This window comes from Anomaloglossus baeobatrachus, chromosome 8 (genome assembly GCF_048569485.1).
Source record: "Anomaloglossus baeobatrachus isolate aAnoBae1 chromosome 8, aAnoBae1.hap1, whole genome shotgun sequence".
Taxonomy (NCBI): Eukaryota; Metazoa; Chordata; class Amphibia; order Anura; family Aromobatidae; genus Anomaloglossus; species Anomaloglossus baeobatrachus.
In genome coordinates, this window is record NC_134360.1 from 105070812 (window position 1) to 105087863 (window position 17052).

Here is a 17052-nt window from a genome sequence, read left to right on the forward strand (position 1 = left end):
GAGAGCCCTGCGAGCTGCGTTCGATAGTGCCGCTAATCTAGCAGCCAACCTCGTCGAATCTGCTGGTGCATCGGAAAGGAATGCCAATACGCAGCGCATCAACGGGACCGTGGATTAAATGCCCTTCCTGGCCACCTTGGTACAAAGTTGCTCCTCTAGATGATTCAGCTAGACTGATAAGGACCTGGCCGTGCACGTCGCCGCAATTGTTGGTCTGAGGGCCCCTGCTGAAGCATCCCAGGTCCCTTTTAGGAAGCTACCCGCTCTCTTATCCATCGGGTCCTTCAAAATTCTTAAATCCTCGACGGGTAGGGTGGATCTCTTTGATGCCCTTGAGATAGTCACATCCAGCTTCGGGGCTTTATCCCATGATGTTGTGGCGGATTCAATGAATGAATATTTTTTTTTGAAGGATGATGGGAGAGAACCTCGTTTTTCCAGTTTCTTCCACTCAGTCTTGATAAGGAAGCGGATTTTCTCATTGATTGGGAAGGCTCGACGCTTCTTTTGTTCGAGACCCCCGAACTTGATGTCTTTCACTGTCTTACGACTTTTGTCCTCGGCTATGCCCATTGTGGACCTGACGGCTCTGACCAACCTGTGTTTTCAGGAGGGAAGCAATGGCACCGCCCCGTATCGATGTCAGAGGATGAACGGGAGGAGTCAGAGGACTCGCACTCCCCTTCCGATTTGTCTGATTCGCTTGATAGGGATGACGACCTTTCATGTCCCTTCCTTTACTCTTTCTTCCCTTGGGATAAGGATTTAAGGGAGCTCGTCACCTCGGACCTAATGATGGCCCTTAGATTGGAGAAGCCCGGTGTCTCGTCACAGATTGTCTGCTGAATGCAGGACTGGCATAGACGTTTGGCCAGGCGCTGAGTAACCCTTCCCTACAGAGGGCACACTGTGTTTAGTCTTCAAAAGACTTTTCTTGGGCATTTCCTAACAAAATACAATAGAGAGAAAAGGAGGAATCCTTTATAAGTGAACATTCACAAAGATCACTTACCAAAGGCAAATCCTGACTGTACCGGATAAGGAGGAGAAATCAAGTCAGGTGACGCATTTCCTCTGGGAGGCAGTGGAATCAGTCTTTTTCCCCTGGTTCACCTTGCTGGAGCCGGGACTCTGTTGAGTGGTCCCCGCTGGCACTCCACTTGGACCTCCCGCCAGAGTGGGTAACACCTTTACCACGTTGCTTCTGCTGCTCACCTTGCTGCAGGTGGTGGTGCTCTTGGTGCTGTTGCTTCTGCTCTTGTACTGCCTCATCCATCTTCACTAGGGGAGGTGTGTGGCTGGAGCAAAATCGCTCTACTGGCGGTCAGATCGCACTTTTTAAACAAGTGCAGGACCTGCCAGGTACAGCCCCTCACCCAGGATGCTCCATTGAGGCCCGGAAGGGACTTCCTCCTTCCTGCCATGTGACAGCAGTCACATGATCTCAGGTGCGCGTGTCATCACTGTGTGCCGTTAACGAAGTGTGCCTCATGCATGCACCCCCAGGAAGAGCAGCAGCCCGACTGAACACCCTGTGGGTGCCGTGGTCGCCTCCGTACGCGTTGTAAAACCCCCCGTGGGTCCACCGCATCACTTCCAGGACCCCTCGCTCCAGCCGCAGCAGGGACCCTTACGCTGCCCGTCTCGGCAAGCGATGCCTGGGAACATCTTCTGGGTCCGGCGAGTACCGCTTCAAGTGGTTTCCGCTCCAAAGACAGGAAACTAACTGATGCATGGGAGAGGTACTGCCTTTTTATTCAGTAGGTTTCCTGTCCTAGAAGATGCCATCTCCGGGGTGCTGACATGGGTCGTAGGAAAACCCCCCAGTGCATGCTAGGATACTTAAACAGGACGTCATCAGGGGGAAGGGGCCAAGTCACTGGCACAGTCTCTGTCCCCTCCCTGAAACAAAGAGTAATCAGTGACATCCACTTCGGGGGCTGGGCTAGTGCCAACTCTACTGAGCATGCCTCGGTTGGCAATTCCAACACATCCTCAGTACGAGCTCCCTTGTCAATGGTGATATCCTTTTCAGTGCCCAGTGACAAGAAAGCCCCCATGCCAGCTGATGAGCTGGCAAGAGAGCATATTGTTAGCGCATAATGTAAAGAGAGTAGTCAACGAGCAGAGACCCACCTGCCAAAAATATGATGGCTGTTTTAGGAGCAGGACTGATTTCGGACTGCTGGAGAATTATATAGATCAAAGGCTGTGGCTTTGGATTTCTGCTTGCACTCCTTCCCCCCATGAACAACTGAAAAAGGTGATCTGATGGAGTGCAGACATGGGGTCTATACACAAAGGAATTAACAGGTAGCTGTCAATGTTGGCTAATCATTTGGGCCAGAAGGTGTGTACAGTATGCCTCTACTGGCAATAAGTGTTAAATGCAGGAGTGTTTTCATTTTGTGCAACCCTTCTGTGTGTACTGCTTAATCAGAACAAAGCACAACAATATTTTAAGGTGCTGTGAGGTAAATCCAGAGATATGACGATAAATCATGATATTCAAGTCATGTCAGGAAGCCCTCTCCTGGTGTCACCCCCCCTTTCCTTCACACAACTCCTTCAATCAGAAAATTTACCACAGGGATAAATGGTTTGTTTAGCAGATAGGTGTCAGAGGAACTGGTCTGTGTTCCACTCACCCAGCAGAAGGCCATCTCCTCTGATATGGAGATTAGTGTCCTCTCAGGCCTTTACCACAAAGAGAGAGAGGATGACCCCTTGGGAGCTGTGTCCACTCATCAAAGAAAGTGGACAGTGACCTGGCAAAACCAAAAGGAAGCTAGTCACCACAGGAGAGCATACTGCTGGCTCCGTAATATCATACCCAGTTATGATATTACCGTGCGTCTCAGCCATACACCCCCTACATCGTTAGAATCGGGACTTCAAGCCGAATCTGGGCATATCCTCGACGTCTATATGGCACCCTGGGGCGGCGAGATATAGAGAACTGCTAGTAGGAGTCCGGTAAATGAGTCGTGCTTGGACTCAAAATGCAGAGGGGACCCGGGCGGATCTGATGGCACCAGAACAGTCCCGATTGGACCTCCCAGTCCGGAGTTACGGGTAATAGCCCCTTTTGGGATATTACTCTGACTCAAAGCGGGGGGAGTGGCAGTGCTTCCCTCTGAGGTCACTAAGGTAGGAGGGGACCTGGATTTGCCCAGGTTGATAACCCTACTTCGGCCATTTCCCAGTGTTCTTTTGCTCGGGGGTCTGGTCAGGGAAGACCTGTGAGGGAGATCCTGGAAACCTGGTCCACGGCGCCCCCCTGTGGCCAGACGCACAAGGTAACTGCTCGAACTGTGTATGCCTGTTTGTAAACCATGCTTTATCTGTAACTGTACTCTGACCTATGTATATTCTGTAGATCTCCTATTGTATATATTGTAGTTTCTAGTGTGGCTTCGGCCGATTAAATTATATAATTAATCTTGGGTTGTTCTGTTATCTCGATCTTGAATCCCACGTCTGTGTGTTCGGCTAATAGTTACCGTAAATCGGTTGGTGGCAGCGAGTTGTGCCAAGGATTATTGTGGGGAGGCCAGTGAGATTCGGGGAGATTTTATATATTCCGCCCGCGGAGGACGGGGGAATATATACCCTACTCTCACCGGGGACCCTTCAATAATCGGCATAAGTAGTATAGCGGCCTCCTTGCTTATTTTCGGGCAATTCCATAATTGGCCTGACTATAAGAGGGGCGCTAGAGAGCGCGTCACGTGCTCTGTCTGTCGGTCGGGAGGTATAAAGGAGGGGTGACTCCTGCTTGTTACCCCCCGATCGTGACATTGGTGGCCAGCACGGGGGAGTTCTGAGTGACCCTCCCTGGTGGTTTGTGACATATTGGTGGCATAGCGGTGGGATCGAGATAATAGTGTGTGTGAGTGTGAGACCCATACTCCCAGACACTAAAGACTGCCTGCAGCAGCTGTGGCTGCTGGGGTCTTCAGACCAGCTCAACACTAGAGTGTCAGAGTGCAGATACTGTAAGGTGTGTGGGTGCATCAGGTGGCAGTTCTGTGTCAGTGACCAAAAGTCTGCAACAATGGCTGGGAGCACCAGGAGCAAAGCCAAAGGAATGGCCGATGCTCAAGCCAGAGACGATGAGGAGGTTGTCCACGAGCCCTCCAAGAGCCCAACACCAGAGAACAGCTCTGCAGAGGACATCGCACAACCTGGCACTGCTGGACAAGATGAGGAGGAGCTCGCCCAAGGGTCCTCAACGAGCCAGATGCCAGTCCTCCGCTCTGAAATGGACAGTGAATCACCTGGCTCTGCAGCGTGCCGCAGATCACCACTTGCAAATCCCTCCGGCCTGAGAGGTTCGGAGGCCCTCCTTCAAGCTGCTATGGCCAGTCTTATAGCTGGAAACCGGGGTACCTACGAGATACTCATGGCAGAGCATGGGCGTCTGGCAGCGCAGGAGGCAGCGGAGCGAGAGCGACAAGCAGAGCGTGAAGCTGCAGAGCGACAGCAAAGGGCAGAGCGTGAGGCTGCGGAGCGCCAGGCAGAGCGTGAAGCTGCGGAGCGACAGCAAAGGGCAGAGCGTGAGGCTGCGGAGCGACAGCAACAGGCAGACCGTGACCACCAACTGCAGCTAGCTCAGCTCCGGCCCTCATCAGCCACCCGTGACCTTCAAGACACCAAACTTCCAAAGGTCCGTGTTGAGGACTTCCCAGTGCTGGAGAAGGATGGAGACTTGGACTCTTTCCTGACTGCTTTTGAACGGACTTGCCTGCAGCACCATCTGGACAAGGACCAGTGGGCCAAATACCTGACCCCCCGTTTAAGGGGTAAGGCCCTGGAAATCCTTGGGGACTTGCCTACTGAGGCAGATCAGGGCTACGACACCATCAAGCGGGCCCTGATCCAACAGTACAACCTCACTCCGGAGTCCTACCGCAAGAAGTTCCGGACCCTGCAGAAGGGACCAAAGGACTCCTGGGCTGACCACCGGCGGGCACTTGCCCGAGCTGCCGACCACTGGACCCAAGGCCTGCAGCTTTCCACCGGACCGGAGATCCTGGACTTGGTCATCACGGAGCAACTCTTGTGGAACTGCCCTGAGGATCTCCGCCAGTTCATCCGAGACCAGAAGCCAAAGGGGTCCACGGCTACAGCTGCCCTGGCCGATGACTACACCAACAACCGGGCCCCTGAGGCCAGGAGAGCGGCCACCAGCAGCACCTGGAGAGGGGGTAAGATTTATGCTGCGAATACCCCACCTGCCCCTAGACTGCAGGGGGTGTCCCCCTCAACTCCCCTCTCCAGGCCCGTGGCAGAACCAAGACGGTGCCATCAGTGCAACCAACCTGGACACTTCAAGGCCATGTGCCCTCAGCGTCCCAAGGCCCCGGCCCCGTCCCCGTCCCAAGGGCCACCCAAGGTGTATTGTGTGGGTGGGGGTGGTGGTAAGTCCCTGGACAGCTTCCAACCTGTCACCGTCGGCCGGTCTGTGACCATAGGACTGCGAGACAGCGCCTCGGAGGTGACTCTGGTGCGGCCTGAGATGGTGTCCCCCCAAGACTTGGTACCTGGAAAAACCCTCGCTGTCTCCGGGATTGGAGGCATTGACCCGGCGCTGCCTGTTGCTGGCATTTATTTGGACTGGGGCGCAGGGCGAGGGGTGAGGGAGGTGGGGGTAACTGATCGGATCCCCGCAAACGTGCTACTTGGGACAGATAACCTCCCAGTTTGGGCCCCCCCCAAGGGCTGAACCTTCAGCCAGTACTGACATGCCTCCGGACAATGTTAATGTGTTATCTATGAATGATGTAAGGGAGGAGGGAGTGAACTCTGATTTTTCGGCTTGCATAGACACACACACAGCTGCAGCTGTGACAGGGGAGGGGGTCAGAGGAAGGTGTGACAATGCCTCTACAAGTGATCAGCCAGTGAGCTGGGATCTGTTGCCCTCTGCAGGGATAAGCAGAGAGCATGGTGCTGCAGGGGGAGAACCAGTGTGTGGGGTGGGGGCTACCACAGCAAATGTGGGGTCCCCAGAGATTTCACAGCGGGGTTCTGTTGCTGCAGGGGGGGAACAGGCAGGTGAGATTGGGGCCGGTCCCGGAGCGGAAGTGCTCCCAGGTAAGATCTCGGTACATGGTTCCCCCACAACCGGGGTGTCAGGAAGCCAGGTAGGTCTGCCTGAACCGGTGACTTGGTCAGGAACGGAGGAGGAGCAGGTACGACCCACGGTCGCAGCGGCTGTGGCCGCTGTCACCCGCAGTGGGAGTGCTGGAAGCCAAGGGGCCTCCCGGAGGTCCGATAGCTCTTCCCCTTCTGACCAAGTGGCAGCCGAGTCAGGTGGAGGCCAGGACACAGGTCCCAGGGTACTGACCGAAGATGTGACAGTCTCGTCGATTCTGGCCACATCTAGTCAGGGGTTTCAGGCAGCGTTAGAAGCTGACGACAGCCTGAAAGCTCTTAAGGAGCAGGCGGCACAGGCTCCCTCGGACTCGGACCCGGAGCGAGTGATCTGGGACCAAGGACGGCTGTACCGGGTCACGGTCCAGCAGGGTTCACCGGAGGCGTGGCCCAGGGACCGACAGTTGGTGGTACCCTATCCGTTCCGGACGGAGTTGTTGCGGATCGCACATGAGATTCCGATGGCCGGACACCTAGGGATCGCTAAGACCAAGGCCAGGTTAAACCAGCATTTCTACTGGCCAAAAATGGGGGCCGATGTGGCTGCCTACTGCCGTTCGTGTGAAACCTGTCAGAGAGTGGGGAAGGCGGGGCCACATCCCAAAGCCCCACTGGTATCTCTGCCCATCATCGATGAGCCTTTCAGGAGGGTGGCTGTGGATCTGGTCGGCCCGCTGGCCATCCCCAGTAGCTCCGGGAAACGCTTCATACTGACGGTAGTGGACTATGCCACCCGGTACCCAGAAGCAGTGGCCTTGTCCATTCGGGCTGACAAGGTGGCCACCGCATTGCTGGAGATTTTCTCCCGAGTGGGTTTTCCCCAGGAAATGCTCACTGACCGGGGGACCCAATTCATGTCCCAGCTGATGGAGGCCCTCTGTAAGCAAGTCCAGGTGCGACATCTGGTGGCCAGCCCGTCCCATCCACAGACTAATGGCCTGTGCGAGCGGTTCAATGGCACCTTAAAGCAGATGCTTAAGATGTTGATCGACTCCCACGGGCGTGACTGGGAGCGGTATCTCCCACACCTGTTATTTGCTTACCGGGAGGTTCCACAGGCCTCAACAGGATTCTCACCGTTTGAGCTCCTGTACGGGCGACGTGTGCGGGGCCCCCTGGCTCTGGTGAAAGAGGCTTGGGAAGGGGATTTGGCCACCCCTGAAGTGTCGGTTATCGAGTATGTCATGCGCTTCCGGGACAAAATGCAGGCCTTGACGCAACTGGTACACGACAATATGGCTCAAGCCCAGGCCAATCAGAAGCGTTGGTACGACCAGAACGCTTGTGAGAGGACCTACCAAGTGGGTCAAAAGGTGTGGGTACTGGTCCCCGTACCACAGGACAAGCTTCAGGCAGCCTGGGAAGGCCCATACCTCGTGTACCAGCAGCTCAACCCTGTGACGTACCTGGTCACCCTGGACCCTGCCCGCGGAAGCCCTTCCATGTGAACATGACGAAGGCACATCATGAGCGGTAGGCGTGTGCGCTCCCCGTGTGCAACCTGCCCGAGGAGGGAGAAGCGGAAACCCTCTTGGATATGCTAGCCCAGGTTAGGGCAGGCGGATCCATTGAGGATGTGGAGGTTGGCCACCAGCTCTTGGAGGACCAACGGTCCCAGCTGTGGGCCACCCTACACCCCTTCCGGGGGTTGTTTACCAACCAGCCCGGAAGGACTAACTTGGCTGTCCATAACGTGGACACTGGGGATCATCCACCAATCCGGCGTTCAGCATATCGGGTCTCCCTGGAGGTGCAGCAACACATGCGCCAGGAGATTGACGAGATGCTGAAGCTGGGGGTGATCCAGGCATCCAACAGCGCCTGGGCCTCGCCTGTAGTCCTCGTCCATAAGAAGGACCGAACCACTCGGTTCTGCGTGGATTACAGGGGGCTCAATGCTGTCACGGTCGCCGATGCGTACCCAATGCCACGCATCGATGACCTGCTCGATCAGTTGGCCGGGGCTCAGTACCTGACCATCATGGATCTGAGCCGGGGATATTGGCAGATCCCCCCGACTCGCAAGGCCAGGGAACGCTCTGCCTTTATTACCCCATTTGGACTGTACGAGTCCACGGTGATGCCATTCGGGATGAGGAATGCCCCTGCCACTTTCCAGCGGATGGTCAACACCCTGCTCAAGGGACTTGAAGGGTACGCGGCCGCGTACCTGGATGACATTGCCGTCTTCAGTCCCACCAGGGAAGATCACCTAGAGCATCTAGCACAGGTGCTCAGGCGGATCCACCAGGCAGGTTTGACCATCAAGCCGGGAAAGTGTCAGCTGGCCATGAGCGAGGTCCAGTACCTCGGTCACCGGGTAGGCGGGAGAACACTGAAGCCCGAGCCTGAGAAAGTGGAGGCCATCGCATCCTGGCCCACCCCCAGGACCAAGAAGCAGGTGATGTCCTTCTTAGGGACCGCCGGGTACTATAGGAGGTTTGTTCCACGCTATAGTAGCCTGGCAAAGCCCTTGACGGACCTCACCAAGAAGAAGCTGCCCTCTGCAGTCGATTGGACAATGGACTGCGAGACAGCCTTCCGGGCCCTAAAGGACGCCCTGTCCAGCCCGCCCGTGCTACAGGCAGCCGACTTCACGCGGCCGTTTGTAGTACAGACAGACGCCAGTGACTTCGGCCTCGGTGCGGTGCTCAGCCAGGTGGACTCTGCGAGCCAAGAGCACCCAGTCTTGTACCTGAGCAGGAAGCTGTTACCAAGGGAAGTGGCCTATTCCACGATGGAAAAGGAATGCCTGGCCATAGTGTGGGCCCTGCAGCGTCTGCAACCTTATCTATACGGGCGCCACTTCATCGTGGAGACGGACCACAATCCCCTCAGCTGGTTACACACTGTCTCCGGGACGAATGGCAGGTTGTTGCGATGGAGCCTGGCGCTCCAGCAATACAACTTCACCATTCGACACAAAAGGGGCCGTGACCACGGTAACGCAGACGGGCTGTCCCGACAAGGAGAGGTCGCGGACGGGCGCACGGGGGAACACCGGAGTGTGCTTCCCCCTAGCGCCCTCAAAAGGGGGGAGGTGTGAGGTAAATCCAGAGATATGACGATAAATCATGATATTCAAGTCATGTCAGGAAGCCCTCTCCTGGTGTCACCCCCCCTTTCCTTCACACAACTCCTTCAATCAGAAAATTTACCACAGGGATAAATGGTTTGTTTAGCAGATAGGTGTCAGAGGAACTGGTCTGTGTTCCACTCACCCAGCAGAAGGCCATCTCCTCTGATATGGAGATTAGTGTCCTCTCAGGCCTTTACCACAAAGAGAGAGAGGACGACCCCCTGGGAGCTGTGTCCACTCATCAAAGAAAGTGGACAGTGACCTGGCAAAACCAAAAGGAAGCTAGTCACCACAGGAGAGCATACTGCTGGCTCCGTAATATCATACCCAGTTATGATATTACCGTGCGTCTCAGCCATACACCCCCTACATCGTTAGAATCGGGACTTCAAGCCGAATCTGGGCATATCCTCGACGTCTATATGGCACCCTGGGGCGGCGAGATATAGAGAACTGCTAGTAGGAGTCCGGTAAATGAGTCGTGCTTGGACTCAAAATGCAGAGGGGACCCGGGCGGATCTGATGGCACCAGAACCGTCCCGATTGGACCTCCCAATCCGGAGTTACGGGTAATAGCCCCTTTTGGGATATTACTCTGACTCAAAGCGGGGGGAGTGGCAGTGCTTCCCTCTGAGGTCACTAAGGTAGGAGGGGACCTGGATTTGCCCAGGTTGATAACCCTACTTCGGCCATTTCCCAGTGTTCTTTTGCTCGGGGGTCTGGTCAGGGAAGACCTGTGAGGGAGATCCTGGAAACCTGGTCCACGGCGCCCCCCTGTGGCCAGACGCACAAGGTAACTGCTCGAACTGTGTATGCCTGTTTGTAAACCATGCTTTATCTGTAACTGTACTCTGACCTATGTATATTCTGTAGATCTCCTATTGTATATATTGTAGTTTCTAGTGTGGCTTCGGCCGATTAAATTATATAATTAATCTTGGGTTGTTCTGTTATCTCGATCTTGAATCCCACGTCTGTGTGTTCGGCTAATAGTTACCGTAAATCGGTTGGTGGCAGCGAGTTGTGCCAAGGATTATTGTGGGGAGGCCAGTGAGATTCGGGGAGATTTTATATATTCCGCCCGCGGAGGACGGGGGAATATATACCCTACTCTCACCGGGGACCCTTCAATAATCGGCATAAGTAGTATAGCGGCCTCCTTGCTTATTGTCGGGCAATTCCATAATTGGCCTGACTATAAGAGGGGCGCTAGAGAGCGCGTCACGTGCTCTGTCTGTCGGTCGGGAGGTATAAAGGAGGGTTGACCCCCACTTGTTACCCCCCGATTGTGACGTACTGGTAGCCAGCGCGGGGGATTTCTGAGTGACCCCCCCGGTGGTTCGTGACAGGTGCTTTGAATTATGGTTCAAGTTTTACACTAACCATGGCTATATCCATTGGGGAGCCTATTTGCATCAGTGAGTGAAATTGCTGAAGCTTTGGTAACTGGCAACACACACGAATACAATATCTCCCTAAATAATGGATATATCAAATTCATGTATTTTATGCACAGAATATCTAAATACCACTTCAGCTGTTTGTTTGTTTTTCAGCTCGAATGGCGCTTTAAATGCAAGTCGCCTGCCCCTGTTATTATATTCACCTTCTGGTGATTTTGAGCTTTTTTTGGCTCCACTCCGCTCGCGCAGTGAAATCCTGTGTTTCCTTAGATTCTGACTGGCCGTAAGTTAGAAGTTACACCACAAGTGCTTAATGCAAATCTATGAGAACCAGAACGAGGCTCTCAGAGATTTTTTGAGTTGAGACCTCTGGCACGCTCCATGAAACACTGGAATTGTAAGCAGGTCACAAACCATCAGAGACCGACCATAGAGGCGCTGGAAAAAGATGGCGGCGACAGGTGAGTTTAAAGACAAAGGGCATGGGACTTACATTAAAGCACCACTATGGGGCTGAAAACAAACAAAAAGAAACAAAACACTGGTGCTGTGGAGTGGTGCTTTAAAGTGTTAATGAGTGTTACAAGCGAGTGGTGTTTCATGACGGTGAGGGTCACATACACTTCTTTATAAGATACCATAGTTCATAGTGAGAGGTCTTACAATTTGTAAATTCCACATAAATGCAAATGTACGGGCCTTACTTTGGCAGCTACTTCTGCACTTATTTCTTCTTGAGTATCAGCCAGTCTTCTTTTTGCAATGTCAGTTCGCCTGTTACAGTCAGCGATGAATGACTGCAAGTGGTCCATTGCCTATAAAAGAGATAATAATTTCAAAATATCAGAAAACTCAACCTAATTATATAGAAATTAATTCATTCATGCTGTGGCCTTTTAATTTGAACAGTCACAACATATTTTTATGTTACATGGTCGTGCGAAGGATTGTTTTCTCCAGGATAAGTTGGATTTTCAATGCCACCATTTATTTATGATACACTTTACAGAAAATCTGAAAAGATAAATTGAGTGTTGCAAAGAAAAAAAAAACAAAGACAAATACACATGTATACACATACATTATTCTTAAGACAATTAGGCTATTTCTGCACACTCCATCTTTATTCTGAGAGCATCGTTTTCCTGTGTTCAAAGAAAACGCAGCTGGTGGCTCAAAAACACATGACGTTTTCCCGCGTTTTTGTTAATGCGTTTTAAAAGAAGAAACAATATGATAGGATAGAATAATTGATAGCTAGGATAGATAGAACGAAACAGAATAAATCCATAGAGTGATAACTAGCTTGGCCACCTGTTTAATTTTTATTTTTTTAATAAAAAAAATGAGTGGGGTCCCCCCATTTTCATATTCAACACAGGAACAGCAGCAGCTGAAACCCTCAGCTGTTTGCTGTACCTTGGCTGATGATGAAAAATAGAGGGAATCCCACGCTTTTAATTATTTGATTTAAAAATAATAAAAAAAAATGAAGTTGTTGAAAAATTAAGTGTTTCTAAAAGCAGCCAAGATACAGAAGACAACTGGGGGCTGATATTATTAGGGTGGGAAGGGCCATGATTATTTGACCCATTCCATCCTAACAATAGCAACCCACAGCCGCCTCAGAAATGGTGCATGCATAAGATGCGCCAATTCTAGCGCTGGAGCCGGCTCTTCCCGTTGCCCTGGTGCGGCGGCAATCGGGGTAATTTGCAGTTATAGGTGGAGGACTCCAATTGTGGCTGCGATTAACCTGAGTGACATCACAATTGATCGCGAAGCTCACTTCAGCAGCTGCGTGGAGCTCACAGGTGGTAGTCATGTTCTATGGCGCTCGCTGTGACGTGCAGGAGTGTTTCTGGGGTTAATAAAGTGGTGAAAGACGGTGGCTTTTTTGTCTTTTATTTCAAAATTAAGGATTTTTTGGGTGTTTGTGTTTATTTACTTTCACTTACAGATTAGTGATGGGGGGGCTCAGACGCCTGCCATTACTAATCTAGGTCTTAGTGGAAGCTGTGGGCTGCCATTCACTCCTTATAACCCCGATTGCCACCGCACCAGGACAAATCAGAAAGAGCTGAGGTAAAGTGCCGGGACTGTTGCATCTAATGAATACGGCAATTCCGGGTAGCTGCTGGCTGATATTTTAGGCTGGGGGCGCTCAATAACCATGGGTATCCCCAGCCTGAGAATACAAACCCCCAGCTGTCGAGCTTTATCTTTATCTGGGTATTATATTATGGGTGAATCCTACGCCAATATTTTTTTTATTTTACTGTACGATATAGACCCGCCCACTGGCATTTGTGATTGGTTGCAGTCAGACACGTTGTCACACAGGGTGGGGGCTCGTCTTCCTGCAACCAACCACAGACACCGTTGGGCGGAGGAAGCAGTGCATACTCAAGGAAATGAGCGGCATAGAAAGTGAATGACCGGCCGCAGGAGCAGTCTGACAGCCGCACCGCTGAATCGGTAAGTATGAAGTGCTTGATTCTACCCCTCTGCGCCATATTCTGGTCCCCATTCACTTAATATGGGGACTGATATCTAGCTAGATACCAGCGATCAATCCACCGCCGACCCTGATTGATCTGACCGTCCTCCGAAACGCAGGGACAAAACGCAAAAAGAATTAACATGCTGCATCTTGGCTGTGTCTTCAAAAAAACGCAGCCAAAAAAAACATGCACATTGTGGACAGCAAAATAGAAATGTCGCGGGCGGAGGAGGGGACGCTGCGCTCTCCCACTGCTCGGGTCCGGCTGCCGCTGCTCCGCGGCTGCTGCTGCTCGGTGGCTCGAGCGATGGGCCGGATCCCGGGGACTCAAGCGGCGCTCCTCGTCCATGAGTGAAAAGGGGTGGTTTGGTTTTGGGGATATTGTCCGTGACGCCACCCACGGTTGTGGTGATTGTGTGGACACCACCGCTGCTCTGGACGGGGATCCCGGGAGCGGTGACAGGGAGCAGCTTTGGTTGTTAATCCTCCCCTCCGTGGGTAGGGGGTTGGTTGTCCCGGGGCCCGTTGATGGGGTAGGAATGGATGACAGGCGGGTTGCGGGGCCTGATGAGGTGCAGGGTCGCAGGGGCAGCGCTGTGCCGCACGGCACGGAGGTACTCACTCAGCCCAATGATGACACAGTTCACGACAAAACAAGCGGCTGGATGGACGGGTCCCTCGGACGGCTGCGGTGTTGTTGTTCCCTGCAGGTTAGCGGTGACTGTCTCTCCCTGCACCTATGTTCTATGTTGATTCCGATGGGTTCCCACCGGTAACCCGCTCCCCGACTTTGATATGGGCCGGAGGAGCCCCTTTTGCCCGCAGGCGCTGGCCCTGAGAAACGGTTGCCTTGGCGGTGGCGGTCTCTCTCTCACTGGGTTGGACTGTTGCCTTCTGTCGGGACTTGACTGTTTGGGAACCCGGAGGTCCTCTTCACTAATGGATTCGGCAACTTCACGGCGACTCCTAGCCTTGCCGGGGTCCGAAAGGCCCCTGCCACTGGTGCTGGCTTCTCTTTCTGTACCGGTCCGGTACCGCCGAGCCACCACCCGTCCACGGTCCTTACGGTAGACTCCAATCGGCCACTCCTGCAGACTGTCACCACCGTCTGCCAACCTTGCTGTCTCGCCCGGGCCACACACCCGGACGCTCTTCAGACTGTTTGTTTGCTCTAGTACCACTTCACTTCCTCACTCCTCCAACTCCTGAACTAATCTCTCTACTTCACCTCCTTCCTCTTCCACCTCCAAACTAGACTGCCTGTTTTCCCTCCTCCAGGACTGTGAACTCCTTGGTGGGCGGAGACCAACCGCCTGGCTCCACCCCCTGGTGTGGACATCAGCCCCTGGAGGAAGGCAACAAGGTTTTTGTGTCTGACCTTGATGTGCCTGCAGGGAGTGTGGGGTGTGTTGGTGTTGTGCTCTGTGGCCCCTGGCTTGTCCAGGGCGACACATTCCCCCTTAGTTTAATGCAGACCGTCCTCGGGCTGCCCGTCCAACACCGGTTTTATTTTCATCAACTGGAAAATAGAAAAATAGAAACCGGTAACAGACATACAAGTATATTAACATCCACATCGGGAGGTACTCTTACTTAAACGTTACGGTAACTGTTACGGCTTCCACTCTCACCCACCCAAGCAACCTGGCCCTGATGCTGCCCCTAAGCAAATAGGCAGCACCCCTTGACCCCAGTCCTGCACAAATTGCCCGAGCGGGTTCTGTCCTTTCCAGGGGACCCACGTCCATGGGGAGCCCCTGGAACCCCCAGAGGGTAGCCACCGGTTCCGGTGGTGGCTGGGCCCCAGCCTACTCCACTGCGGGCCCTTCCTCCAATCTGCCTCTCCGGAGGCGGCAACGGTGGGAGCTGTAACAACATAATTATTTACAGGCCACAAGTTTGTGGTTGCCTTGCAAGTTCTCAGGCATGTTCATAGTAGTTTCTATGTGAACTTGTAAAGGGGGTCCCAACGGGGACCAGTTGCCGGCTACGACCGGTTCCAAATCAGGGTGCAATCAGGTGACTTTTCACGGTTATCATTGACTTATTATTCATTCCTTTAAAACTTTCAAAACTCTAAAACTTTTAACAGTGGTGGTCCCAACGGGGACGGTGCAACGGTACTCCGCTGCCCTTACTCCGACTCTTCGGTGTCTGCTGGGGGAGAGGGTGCGGCGGACACCCGGGCCTCCTGGCTGCCCCTCAGCTTGGCATCCAGCGCAAACCACCCCCTCTCCCCACAGTGCCGGGTATACTGCACCAGGTCGCCCGGCATCAGGTTGCGGCCTGGGTGCTCCTCTGGCAGGTGAGCATTAACATCCCGCCGGGCTATGAATACTTTGGCCTCCAGGCCCAGTTCATAAATGAATCCATAGCCCCGGCGGACATCAAACCGCCTCACCTGCCCCTCATACAGCGGGCCCCGGACACGGAAGGTCGCTTGTCTCAGGCTCTCCTTCTCCCGGATTGTACGGGCCACCATCTCTGCCTTCCTCCTTTCCCTCTCTTCGATTTCCGGGCCCAACGGTACTGGCTCCCTATCCCAATATGGCGCTGCTGTGAGCTCCGGCGCACGGGTCGGGCCCCGCGAGACCTTCTGGACACTGCCCACTGCTGGTGATCTGGGCGGAAAGTCCTGCGGTGACTTGGCCTTGGATGCCGCCTTGCAGCGGCAACCCGGCGCAACCTCAGCCGAGGTGTGGGGGATGGGCACAGGGGCTTTCTTCCTCTGGGCCTTCGGCACGGAGCGGCCTGTCGGCTCCGGCTCGGGGGAAGTCTCTGTAGATGCCTCCGGTTCAGGCTTCGGGGCTTTCCGCGGTAGCACCTCCGTTCGGCTCCGGGCTCCGGCTACAGGTCGGTCCGCCTGGGCGGACATGCTGGGTATCGCTACCGGTTGCGGTGGTAGCGGGCCTAGTGGCGGGGTCACGGCAGCCGGGACGGGTGGCGAGGGAGGCAGTAGGGCGAGGGGGTTCAGACCGGGCCCCGCAGCCACGATGACCGGCCCGCTAGGGGCACTGGGGCGTGGGTCATTCACCCTCCCTTCCGCAACTTCCTCCTCGCGTCTCCGCACGGTCGCTATGACCTCCGTCATGTCGGTCTCCCACTCCTCCAAGAGGAGCTGCATCTTGACCTGCAGCCTCTGATAGAGCTGCGCGGTCCGGATCTCCACCCACGCCGCTGTTCCAGGCGCGGGGGCTACGGTGCTTCGGGACGGCATATACATCTTGCTGGCGGCCTCTCCCAGGAACAAGATGGCCGCAGAGTCCTGGCGTCCCTGCTTCTATAGCCACGCTCACATGCGGCCAGCCGCCATTTCGTCCCCCTTAGTTTCTTTCCGGCCCCTCCTCTATGGGGGCGGGGTTTTGGCCTTCGCGCCCCCACTACTCGAGGAGACGCTCGAGCGGGAACTTTTCACGCCAAAGATGGCGGCTTCTGAAATTTTTCGGCCGGACACCTCCGGCGGTAACAAGGCGCACCTCTACCAGACGGCAGAGAGGTAAGATCCTGTTCGTGACGCCAAGTTGTCGCTCCCACTGCTCGGGTCCGGCTGCCGCTGCTCCTTGGCTGCTGCTGCTCGGTGGCTCGAGCGATGGGCCGGATCCCGGGGACTCGAGCGGCGCTCCTCGCCCGTGAGTGAAAAGGGGTGGTTTGGTTTTGGGGATATTGTCCGTGACGCCACCCACGGTTGTGGTGATTGTGTGGACACCACCGCTGCTCTGGACGGGGATCCCGGGAGCGGTGACAGGGAGCAGCTTTGGTTGTTAATCCTCCCCTCCGTGGGTAGGGGGTTGGTTGTCCCGGGGCCCGTTGATGGGGTAGGAATGGATGACAGGCGGGTTGCGGGGCCTGATGAGGTGCAGGGTCGCAGGGGCAGCGCTGTGCCGCACGGCACGGAGGTACTCACTCAG

The 17052-nt window shown here is 54.4% G+C and overlaps 1 protein-coding gene across 2 annotated transcripts in view; it reads right to left on the reverse strand.

Annotated features, from left to right (window-relative positions):
- LOC142249936 (putative RNA-binding protein Luc7-like 2) overlaps positions 1–17052 on the reverse strand; it is a 243966-nt gene that overhangs the window by 141814 nt on the left and 85100 nt on the right. For both annotated transcript variants that reach the window (XM_075321940.1, XM_075321941.1), the window contains one exon: positions 11346–11456. In XM_075321940.1, coding sequence (XP_075178055.1) covers positions 11346–11456 — 111 coding nt within the window. The remainder of the gene's footprint in view (positions 1–11345; positions 11457–17052) is intronic.